Source organism: Metopolophium dirhodum, chromosome 5 (assembly GCF_019925205.1).
Source record: "Metopolophium dirhodum isolate CAU chromosome 5, ASM1992520v1, whole genome shotgun sequence".
NCBI classification, from domain to species: domain Eukaryota; kingdom Metazoa; phylum Arthropoda; class Insecta; order Hemiptera; family Aphididae; genus Metopolophium; species Metopolophium dirhodum.
The window spans coordinates 26013426-26025729 of record NC_083564.1 but is presented as its reverse complement, the minus strand read 5'-3'; the positions used below and the strand labels follow the sequence as shown (position 1 = coordinate 26025729).

The following is a 12304-nucleotide window of genomic DNA, read 5'->3' as shown; positions in this document are numbered from 1 at the left end:
ACTGAACCTCATTGAAAATTCAACAACCAGACAACCAGGGTTCCACTTACAGCGCAAAGAATGGGTCACACTAAATAGAATAAGAACAAGGCATGGGAAAACTGATCAAATGTTAAAAAAATGGGGTCTCGGACCTACAACAGAATGTGACTGTGGAAGTACGATACAAACAATTGAACATATTGTTGAAGAATGTCCAAGGACATTATTCAGCAAAGGCATGAACAACCTCCATATGGCCGCACCAGAAGCATTTGAGTGGATCTCAAAATTGGACATCCAAATCTAAGATTAAACAATCTGTATCTACACCAAATTCTATAAACTTAAATATGTATATTTAAACTATTATTATCTTTTGTTATTGTTAGTTCATTATTCTATATTTTCAGTGGTGACTCATTTATATTTTATGTTTTTATATATAGTTCCTTATGAGTTGTGTTTTGTATTTATATACTAGTTGTTAACGATGTAATGTTTTTGCCATACGATAAATAAATAAATATGGTGATGAGGCAAACCTACCTTAGTTCTAAGTAAACAAAATACCTATGTGGGTGAAGTGCCTCACTGGTAAAAGTTTGAAATGCCACTGGCCCCATTATTTTCACAACCTAATATCATGGACTTGAAAAAATTTTTAAAGTATAATAAGATGTACCTAGATCCTAGACTAAATATTACATATTTACATTTACTTTATATTTTATGTAAAAACATTATTTAAGACAATTACTCTTAGTATGCAACGTTTAATACTCAGAAACTAGTCGTTTTAATTTTGATTTTTGATTAATATGAATCAAAATGAAAAAAAAAATCATCAGGTTAATAGTTCACAATAAAGAGTGCTTCATAATCCCATTAGTTAAAAAGACATGTATCACTACAGTACACAGGACATTCCTTAAATGGCATAATATTTATTTGAAAATATGGTCTTAAAATAAATTATTTAATACATTAATTATATGCAAACAAGTTAATTCAGATTAGCATGTTGGGAAAATATCACCTTGTATATTGTGTATGTTATGTTTATAGAACTGTGAGTTCTAATTCACAACTTAATGGTTAACTAATAACATAATTTATTATTCCTAAAATATTCTACTTTGAAATAATAAATTAAATCAAATTGACTGTCAATAATTTAACTTTAAGTTTTAAACTTGGTGGTATAGGTGAAAATGTTTAATCTAAAATAAATGGTATACAAAATAAATTACGTTTCAAGATCTAGAGTTTATTTCATACCTCAACAGTAATTATTGAAAATTATTATTTAATTAGTGTACAAGAATTATATAACGTAACGAAGATACTTAAAAAGAATCAAAGTGATTTATAAAAGAATATCATGTTTAAACTTTGTAAGGATAAAAATAATTACGACTAAAAGCAGTCTATACATTTATAGATGGTTACAATGTTACATAGTAAAAATTGAATTGATTTTGAGCTTAGCATTAAAATATACATCTGTGACATAAATATCCATTAAATAATTCATTTATCTTCTTGTTTTTTTTGTTGTTTTTCTCTCATTCTATCGGCATCTCTGAAAATATAATGATTGTATTAGTATATTCAATAATGTACTAAATGTATACAAAATTAAACTCTTGTAAGTATAATTATGAAATCTAATTAATATTTGATCTTGTTTTAACTCCCAATAAGAAAGAAATACTCAAAATATTTAAGTTCTAATCTTGAACTATTTTATTTCATGATTCTAATCAAAACGTTTATGACTAGACTAGGGCTCCGGACAAACTTGATGCATTTGCATCTTTTTTTCTAATGCTTACATATGAGGCTCGTCTTAACAGAAATTTGATTCATGGAATATAAAATGTAATGGTAAAATTTGTATTTTTCATTTTTTTGCATTTATAGGGAATTTAATGCTTTACGGTTGATTTTTAGTATTTTTGGTGCATTTTGTTCATTTTTGTACTTTTTTTTTACATTTATTTGCATTTTTATTGTTGAAAGTTACACTATATCGTAACACATTCAGTTTCCATTAGCTTGTCGATTATCGACATTAATTATTTTTATTGTTTGTTGTCGCAATCTACGATTATTTAATAAACTGTAAGCCAATACTATTTTAGGCCCGGTCAATTAGAAAAATTTCCCAAAAGTCGATCGAATTATTTTTAAGAGCTAGAACATATAATAAATATGATTAATGACCCATGAATTGTATAAAACGTAATTATTGTAAAACTTAAATTTTTAAAAATGTTAACTCATTATAAAGAAATTTTTGTTATTTCTGTGTTCATTTCTTAAGTCATTTTAACATTTTTTTGTGTGCATTTTTTTAAAGATTTTTAGGTCATCAAGCTCCAGGCCCAGCCATTTATGACTAAAAACTATATGATTATGATAACTCTGCACGTGATACCATGGCATACCTGGCATCCCCCCTGTGCACGCCTATATAGAGGACCAAGGGGACCGGTGAAAAAAAATGTAGAATATCTCACTTCATCTCAACATAACTAATTATATTAACATAACTAATTATGTTTGATAATATGTACAAATGAAAAATCTCAGAAATGTACACGGTATAGCTACTAGAAATGAGCATAAACGGAGGTATGAATGGTATGATATTAAAGAAAGATAAAGGTAATTAATAAAAAAAATTAAAATCTTATTATGATGGAAAATATTAAAAATTATACAATATTAATAAATAAAATGCCAAATTCATTCAAATACAAAAAAAAAAAACATAAATCACTATAAAAAATAATAATTTTGTACAATGTAATTTACATACTAAAAACAATCAATAATTGTAAAGTTTAAGTCAACAATTGAAATTATGAATTTTTTGATTGAGAACACACAATTTTTGTATCAAATTAGTTATGAATCTATGATTCATGGCCAACTATGTAATTGGTTCATGTCCAATATTATAGAAATACAATATACTATTATGTAAGTTGATAAAATTGAACAAAGATTTCTAAATCAAACATACCATATTTTGTAATTTGTATAAAGTTATCTAGTAGGTAGACTCACATTATAAATACCGATGGTTCAATTGGAAGTGTTAAATGACTTAAACTTAAGTTGTAAAATATCAGTACCTATTAAAGTGATTTTTACAATATGTATAATTTAATGATTAATTACCTTTGTTTTCTTTGTTCCAACGTTAGTCCTTGATTTGAACCCTTGTCAGAAATTCCTTTTTTTTTAGCTTGTTCCTGCTGTTTCTTCTGATTCTTTTCACGAGCAAGATCTCTAGCATTTCCTCCTAGAAAACAACCAACACATTAAACCTCTGCAAATGATTAAGAAATGTACCATAAATGATTTGAATGATACTTACTCGCCATTTCTTATCCGAGATTGGTGATTATTATTTACTGGGCTTCACAATCCGCTAAAAAATTCGACTATGCGTTCGCAACTGTGTAAAATCCTCAGTGGACGGGAGAAAATAAGTTTGTCGTATAATTAGGATTTATAAATTCATTGACTATGACTTATAAAATAATAATATGGAATAACTGAAAATAGATCAAATTTGGAATAAGGGCAAATCTAAAAAAATAGATTTTACGAACTTAATTCCAAAATGATAACAATTGGTCTTTCAGTTGTTTTTATGGTAGTACCACGGCAAGGTACTTTGGTACCACGGTTGTTGATAGCAATATATATCTGACACCATCAACGTGACCAACATGAACACCTTGACTGTAGTGTACAAAGAAATAATATATTTTACCATGGTTGAATTTCTACAACCGTGCTTTTCGGTGATTTTGACCATGTGGATGTTATCGTATGTTTGGGATTTCAAAATAATATAGTATTTTAAATGATAAGAATTTAAAACTCTAAAATTTCAGTCTTCACTTTTCAAACAAAATTGTTTCAATTTAAATAAGAATTTTTAAAATATTTTAAAATTAAATTCATGTGTATTGACCAAAATCACAAAGTTAATGTGTAATTAAATATCATGACGCCTACAAATCTTGAAAACATAATCGCGGGAGGTCATTATTTAATTATTAACAAAAACGAAACTTATTTAATTCATCAAATATCGAACAAAGCCATATTGAAGTTGGGCCGCGATGTCATTGATCTAAAAGCGGCTATTGGACAACCATTCTCATCCACCTACAAACTAGAACCAATGCCAGAGAAAAAACGACATTACAGTCTGGTAATATGTAACGATAATCAGGCGCGTAACCAATGGTCAACAAATGGTTGCGGCACGGATAACAAACTCATAACCGATGATAGTTCATCTCAGTTGCTGAGCACTGACGAAATAATAGCATTGAAAGAAAGTGGAGAGAGCGGGCAGAATATTGTTGAACGATTGTTAGAAAACAGCAAAACATTTCAGCTAAAAACTGAATATGCTCAAGAAAAATACTTGAAAAAAAAAGCCAGGAAATACTGTGATTATTTAACTATATTTAAACCGTCAATACGGCTTATTACAGATGTGCTGTATAAGCAACAAACACTTCCTAAGACTATAGCTTTAAGGTTTGATACATTAGCTCAGATATTATGCCGTGTGAATTTGGATCCCGGTGGTAAGTATTTGCTGTATGAGAATGGAAGTCAAGGATTATTACAAGCGGCACTTCTTAACCAACTGCATGATAATGGGTGCCTTGTACACATATTCTCTTCAACATCTGAACAAAATGCATTAAGAGCAGTGAAGGCTATGAATTTTTCTGAAACTAAAATAAAACAAATGTTAACTGTAAGTATAGATGAAATATTGAATACGAAAAATGAAGATAATATTCCAGCAGAAAAAGATGAAGAAGATGTACCTAATTGTTCAGACGAGAAAAAAAGAAAAAGTGATGAAGCATATACACAAATAAAGAAAAAACATCGTCCAATAACTAGTACAGATGGTTTAAATTTTATTAAATCAAATAAATTTGATGGCTTAATTGTAGTTTGCAGAGAAGAACCAACTGAATTTGTTAAGACACTTTTACCATATTTATCTTTGTCAAGACCTTTTGTCATTTATTCAGCATATAGAGAAGTGTTAGTTACTATTTATGCTGAATTTAAGATGAGAAGAGATGTAGTATTTCTTCGACTTACTGATAATTTTATGAGATATCATCAAGTCCTTCCAAATAGAACACATCCTGATGTTACAATGGACGATGGAGGAGGTTTTTTGTTTTCTGGATTATTTGTCGCTGGTACTAAATAATAGAACTGTAAAATATAATGTCATTATTAAATGTTGTTATTTTTCCAACAAATATTGATTCATTTTTATTTATTTAAATATCCATTATTTCCTAGTTCCTACTTATGTAGATAAATTCAAAATAAGAAATTTATTTAATTAATCACATACATTGTTGCTGAATAATATTTATTTTCAAATTTTCATATAAAATGAAAACATTACAATGATTCGGAAATTAATAACTACCACGGTCGTAGATCTATAGCAGTGGTAATTGCCTGAGAAACTTCTGTTGAGTTAAGGTGGTCCATGGTTACTTTGATTTAACACTATAATGTACAATTTTAAATGATCTATGTCTTAACATTTATAACAAAGGCATTTCGACTAGATAAACCATGGATAAATTAATATTATTTCGACAAATAAGCTAGGTACCCACTAATTTTTATTTCTTAAAATGTCTACAATAAAATTCAACACAATGTATGGTGTCAATTTTTTTGAAAAACTTTGTTTCATTTTGATAACGATTTGTCATACAGTTCATAGTCAGTTATTAAAAAATGATTTGGATAACAATTTAATTTGTGGACTTTCTAAGAAACAAATACATGAAGCAATGTCTTATACTAATAATAAATATAAAATCAAAGGTATCGTTAAAAATTTAGAGTGCTTGGAAGAAAGAAACTTCACCAACGATCAATGCTTGGCAGAACAGTATAAATTGATTGAATGTCTTCAGAAAGAATACTTTTTGGCCAAAGGTAAACTATAAAATTAAATATATTATGTACCTACCAGCTACCTATACTTATATGAATGAACATGTTTCTATTTAAATGAAGGTAATAAATTATGTATAGGTATTTCAGTATTTGGTAGGTTGTAGGTATAGCATAATATATTAAGGCGCCTAGTGCCGATGTAATTTTGTCCACAAAAATACACTTAATGGGATACAAGAATAATGATCTTGTCCTGTATTAGACAATTTTATATTTTTTTTTAACCAATAGTCAGTAGAGGGTAGTAGCATATCTAGGATTTTTTCACGGAGGGGATATAAAGATTTTAATATATATTCAGTAACACATATTATACTCATATTATTATTTACAAGATTTGGTCTCAGGGGGAGATATGACCCCCACACCCCCTCGTAGATACGTCACTAGTCACTGGTAAAGTTTAATATTCCAGGGCCCAGTGGCATAATTAGGAATTTGTCTTAGGGGGGATGGACATTTTTTTACACACAAAATACTAAATACTAAATTTTCAAGTACAGTGGTGAGTGGTAGCTGTGAATACTGAATAGGTACTATTTTAGAGGGGTGAGGGGATAGTTCCCCAATGACCTTTTTTCAATGTGATCTGATAACTACCTATAAATTATAATATAATAATCAAAAAGTGCATGTTAAAAAATCAGCCATATCCCCCCCCCTCTTCTTGGAAAAATCATTTGACCGCCACTGGTATCATGTATGTATATTTGAATAATTTAATAGTAGGTACATTATAGTAATATAGTACCTATCATTAAAAAAGTTATATGTTCATGTGCTACACTGGTATGGCCTATGTCTGCTACTGTTGTATATTTATATAAGTATCTACCTATCAGTAACACCAAGTACTATTTTTTTTATAATAATTATATTAGTAGGTAACAACAAACAAAGTAGGTATAAAAATTCTTTCACTGTTGTTTGATTTCGGCCACTATAAAATAAAATATGTTTAAACATGTAATATTGTAATAGGTAGTTATTATTTATTAATATTATATAATATGCTACGACGTTACGTTAACCAAACACAAACAATTCAATCTACAGTTTTACTAAAAGAAATAAAGAAACAGTCAGCCATGTCTCTACTCAGAATCATTTTTAGTATAATATAATGATTTATAAATTATTATCTTTGAATTCAAATGTAATACATCCATTACAGTTAGTAGTTACCTATACCCAATGACGAGGTACACACTCGAAAGGCGAAACCACTACTATACCTACCTATATACACACGTAGAGCGACTTTCCTGGTGATTTTACTACTTTTTTGTGGACAACAATGTTTTTAGATTTCTGAGCAGAGGGATGAATGTATTGATTTTACAATGATGTTTATTTTTATTTTATTTTTTGTGTCTGTCATCACCTTTTAGGACAGTAAAAATGCTTAGATTTTCTTCGACAGTATCTTTTTAGATAGGAAAGTGAATCTAGTTGGGAAATCAAAAGTAAAAATTTACCAGTAGTTTTCAAAAGCGCCGTGAAAAATAAAATAAAAATTAAGGAAAAACGGGAATTGTTACGCAAAATCTGATTTTGAGAAAATCGATTTTGGTTTTTGGTGCAACTCTAAAATAAATGACCGTGGGTACATGAAATTTTGACTGAATATGTATATTAGCATTTTTTATAAACCATAACATTTTCCAAATATTTTAACTTATTTTGAACATTTTATTTTTCATATTATTCAGTTTCCATTTTTTTTAGTTTTTTTTTCTATAAATATCAATACAATTTTATTTGTTGGTTAAAAAAGCTTGAAAATTTAATAGAAGGCTCCTACTATGCTGTTTCAAAGGCAGATGAAAAAAATTAAAAATCCATAGTCACAATTTTTTTTATAAGCATTTAAAGTTCAAATATTGACAAAATACGTAAAATTCACGAAAATTTGCAAATTATTTTGAGTTAGAAATTCATAAAAAATTGTCTATTTAAATATAAGAAAAGAAAATGTAATCCATATTCCTCATAAGATTGGCTATCTTTATCAACAAAAATATCTACAAGCAAATCAAATTAAATTTTTATGAGCGTTTGAAAGTTCAAATTATTACAATATTGGATATTCACTCGATTTCTCATGCAGCGGTTTTGTTATTTTGTTGTTATTTAAAAACGAATAACTGTAAATACATGAAAATTTTACTGAATGTTTATATTTTTATTTTCTTTACACCATAAATATTTTGACTCTTTTTGAGCTGTTTACAAACATTGTCAGGTTTTCATTTATATTACTTTATTCACAATAATATCATCAAATATACTTAGTAATATCATAGACTGACTGACCATCTTCGCTCAGAATCGTTTTTCTTATACAATGATATTTTATCATTGAATTCAAATTTAACACCATCCATTACAGTGACCCACTTGTAACCTACTGTACAGCAGAGCGACACCCAATTTCCCACCTTTTTTATTGTAAATAAAACAATTTTAATTTTTAGGTGATGTAGAGAAGATATTTTTTTTATATCATACATTCATACCCAACATAAAATACGAGATTATAATATTATAATAAATATCTACCACCTTGAAGCGATATGCTTGTGTTGGTAATTTAGAGTTACATATATAATTTCAAATTTATAGTTCAATAATATTTTACAAAAATGAGTAGGCGATATGGTAGTTATTTATTATTTTTATTAAAAAATAATCTTTGTAAAATAAGTACCTAGTTACAACTTTTAGATATTATTTTTAATTTACTTGTCATAGTAAATTAATACTATCCAGTGTGCACCTACCATCTACTTGCAGGCTACAACACGTATGGAAAGACCTGGGCTGGCGTTAGAAATTGTGGGGCCCCGTATAAAATAATATAAAATAATATTTTGTTGAATTATTATTTATTATACTTACACAAATTTTAATACATTTATGAAATGTTTTAAAACTGAGATTGCATTGTCACTGTGGATATATTACGTCTTATGTTTTAAATGCTGCACCTGTAAGTGAGGCTGTATAACATTTGCAAATTGACAATTTGTAAATTTGCGATCTACAGAGACATATCGAGTGACTAAACGTAACTTTTGGACAAAGTTAACTACCAAAAAAAGTATCTATAGACAAAAAAATAAAATAAATATTCATTGTAATGAATGAAAAGTAAATAAAGAGTTTTATGAGTGGCTTTGTAAAATAGCATTTTAAAATAGGTAACAATTTTTTACTTATTTGGATTATCATGAATGCTATTAGTACCTACTACCTACTGATTATACTATTTACTAAGTACCTATACCTACTAACCTACTATACCTATATATTAATATTCATCGATTTACTCGAGTATCACATATTATTTTTATTTTGAAAAAAGGGAAGGGTTTAAAACTGTAAACTAGAAAATGTAATTTATCACCAATTTTCAAGATCTTCGTATAGGTACTTGATAGTTATTAAACATTACTGTATAGAAATATCAATACACACCTAAATACCTAATACATATTTTATATTATTTATAGAACAAGGGAATGAGGTTACTGAAGCTAATTTAGCAAATAAAGACAAAAAACTTCAAGATATGATTAAGAAACGTAACTTACAACATATTATTGATGAAAATGAAGCATTGGATATAATGGCTATAGACTATGAAGAAACAATCGTACAACATTTGCAATCTATTGACAATTTGATGAAAAAAACAACTTGTGTTGATGATATAAATAAAGCGTTGACTAGCACAAAAGTTGAACTGACTGCGGTACTACGGCAGCAGATATTGAAAAATAACACTGATAAAATAGGTAGACTTGGCATATATTATAATTAATATTACCTTTATTAATATTAGTTAGGTTCATATTCGCCTATTAGTTAGATAATGCTTGGATAATGATATAGGTATGAATTCAACACAAAGAAAAATGAAATAAATATTTATTATATATTTACATGTTCTATTTAAATTATACACAAATAATTGATATATTAATTGGATATTTACTTTTTACTGATTCATATTTTTGTCTGGTCAACGATTAACACATAATTATACCCAAAGGCCAAAGGCCAAAAATTAAAATCCAAAATATACCCGAAATCGGCAAAATCTTGATGGTATCTACATGTTGATAGTAAAACACAAAAAAAAAGACAATATCTATTTTATTAAAATGTACAAGTTGGACCGACTTAACAGGAACGCCAAAAACCAATATTTTATAAGTTTGTATATTTTACAATATTGTGAATTAATTAGCTGGTGAGTATAGGTACCTAATATATCATAATAGGGTTATAGCCAGTAAGAACTTCTGAACTTATATACTTAAATTTAATTAAATATATACGGAAGTTCCTTGTTCCTATATACCTAAGTATGTTGTAGGGACATTATTTTTGTTTTGAAATGTATTAAGCTGGAATTCCCTTAACGTATAAAATCACTAGGTATAGTGGAACTCGCAAAAAAACAAATAGAAAAAAAATTGTATTCCAATATTATTATGTGACTGAAAGCATTATTGTGATTCACGGATTACATTAATTGTATTTGCATGTAATCAAGTATCAACTACCTTAAATATAAAAAAATTCTTCTTTTCAATTATTACCTATCAATCTTTTTAGTTAAATAGATCACCAAAATACTAAAGTAAATAGTGAACAGGGCCTCTATTTCTTTAAATCAGGCCAGTAGTCAGCTGTCAGTACAGGCGCGGTTCTAGGACTAAATTTTCGTATGAGCAACAGTACATTTATATACAATTAGGTATAATTAGGTCTTAATTGCTAATAACATTCATTCCTCCCCAAACATTTTCTTAATAAGATATTCATGCTTATAGTTTCCACGGCAGTGGCGTACGCAAGGGGGTGGAGCTAACGAGCTGAAGCCCCCCTATTACCAGTATTATTATTAGTTAAAAAAAAATAATATTTATCAAATTTCAACTGTCGTTATTTACTTAGTAAGCAAGACGTAAATTCATAATACGTCTTACCAGAACAAATTAATTTTTGAATAAACATTGTATTTGCATACCAATTTCGCTAAAATTATCAGTAATTTTTTAGTGAAAGTATGAATTACTTGTATTCAATTTTCAAACCTTAGCTATACAAATTTTTTATTTTATAAATTTTGAACTACAAATTAATTGTAGTTTTGTCAAAATTTGAACTTTAAATGCTTAGGTAAAAAAAAATAATCGTGACTATGTACCGTAAATATTTTTATATAGGAATAATAAAAACTTGTATGACAGTTTTAAGCTTACATTTTTATCAAACGAATAATTTTTTATTGACGTATTTAGAAAAAAAGATTTTTTATTTTTGTTTTTCACGGTTATTTTACAAAATAGGTACTGAGAATTTTCAATTTTCACCTCCTAAAGTCCTAACTAGATCCAATTTGCTTCCAAACACCACCATCAAAGTTTATGATCAGAGCATTTTTTCTACTAGAAAAGTTGAGAAGTTGAAGTTTTCAAATACCTCACCTAAACGTCTAAAAATATTAGACTGGAAAAAATAAAAATAAAATTGTAAGTAATTAAATTTCAAGCCCCCCCCCCCCCTTGAAATAATATTGATTATATAATAGGTATTATAAAGATTTTAAATATAGTAAAAGGTGGACAAGTTGCTGCTCTGCTGTTTAGTAGTAAGTTGTTGACCATGTCATTGTAATGGATGTGTTATATTTTAATTCAATGCGTTAAATCATTGCTTACGAAAAATGATTTTGAGCGGACATCCTAAAAAATTAATAAAATAAAAATATTTTATGGATATACAATAAATTACTCATACTTTCCGGAAAACTTTTTTTGCATTAAAGGTAGAACAATTTGTGAGGAATCTTTTATTACAATTTCTAATGTTAGCTCTGGAAAGAAAAACTTTTATGAATTTCTAATTGAAAACTAATTTACAAAATTAGAAAAATATTTTCATGGATATAAATATTTCAAAACGAGTCAAAATGGTTTGTAAAATGTTACCATGTGTGGAAACTGATAATATGAATATTTGGTGTAAATCGTAGATGTCAAGTGTAAACGGTTACACGTTTTTAAATTACAACAAGATATCAAAAATCGATTAATGGGAATTCGTCAGGTACAACACTTTTATAAGTTTAACATCGCAACCTTATATTATATTACAAAGAAAATCTTCTCTTCATCGAATAGATTGCAAAAATTAGACGCTAGATTAAAAGCGACATTACCACGACATTGATAACTAGTAATAAATAATAGTATTTGCTAGT

General features: G+C 27.8%; 3 protein-coding genes across 3 annotated transcripts; 2 read left to right on the top strand and 1 right to left on the bottom strand.

The window, feature by feature from the left end:
* Positions 1-1228: 1228 nt before the first annotated feature.
* On the bottom strand, positions 1229-3630 carry LOC132945230 (modifier of protein aggregation 4). Its single transcript, XM_061014903.1, has 3 exons — positions 3371-3630; positions 3172-3295; positions 1229-1564 (listed from the first exon to the last, which is right to left on the bottom strand). The coding sequence occupies exons 1-3, from the start codon at positions 3375-3377 to the stop codon at positions 1513-1515; spliced, it is 183 nt and encodes a 60-aa protein (XP_060870886.1). The 5' UTR covers positions 3378-3630; the 3' UTR covers positions 1229-1512.
* Positions 3631-3880: 250 nt separating this feature from the next.
* Positions 3881-5306, top strand: LOC132945228 (tRNA (adenine(58)-N(1))-methyltransferase non-catalytic subunit TRM6). Its single transcript, XM_061014901.1, has one exon. The coding sequence runs from the start codon at positions 4010-4012 to the stop codon at positions 5252-5254; it is 1245 nt and encodes a 414-aa protein (XP_060870884.1). The 5' UTR covers positions 3881-4009; the 3' UTR covers positions 5255-5306.
* Positions 5307-5858: 552 nt separating this feature from the next.
* Positions 5859-9853, top strand: LOC132945229 (uncharacterized). Its single transcript, XM_061014902.1, has 2 exons — positions 5859-6006; positions 9543-9853. The coding sequence occupies exons 1-2, from the start codon at positions 5859-5861 to the stop codon at positions 9851-9853; spliced, it is 459 nt and encodes a 152-aa protein (XP_060870885.1).
* The last annotated feature ends 2451 nt before the right edge of the window (positions 9854-12304 follow it).

Bases quoted from the DNA above. Each gene is read 5' to 3' on its own strand.
- LOC132945230 (XM_061014903.1), bottom strand. The intron at 1,565-3,171 runs GTAATTAATCAT...TTATATTTTCAG, and splicing joins TTGGAACAAAGAAAACAAAG to AGATGCCGATAGAATGAGAG.
- LOC132945228 (XM_061014901.1), top strand. From the start codon at position 4,010: ATGACGCCTACAAATCTTGAAAACATAATCGCGGGAGGTCATTATTTA.
- LOC132945229 (XM_061014902.1), top strand. From the start codon at position 5,859: ATGTCTTATACTAATAATAAATATAAAATCAAAGGTATCGTTAAAAAT. The intron at 6,007-9,542 runs GTAAACTATAAA...TATTATTTATAG, and splicing joins AGAATACTTTTTGGCCAAAG to AACAAGGGAATGAGGTTACT.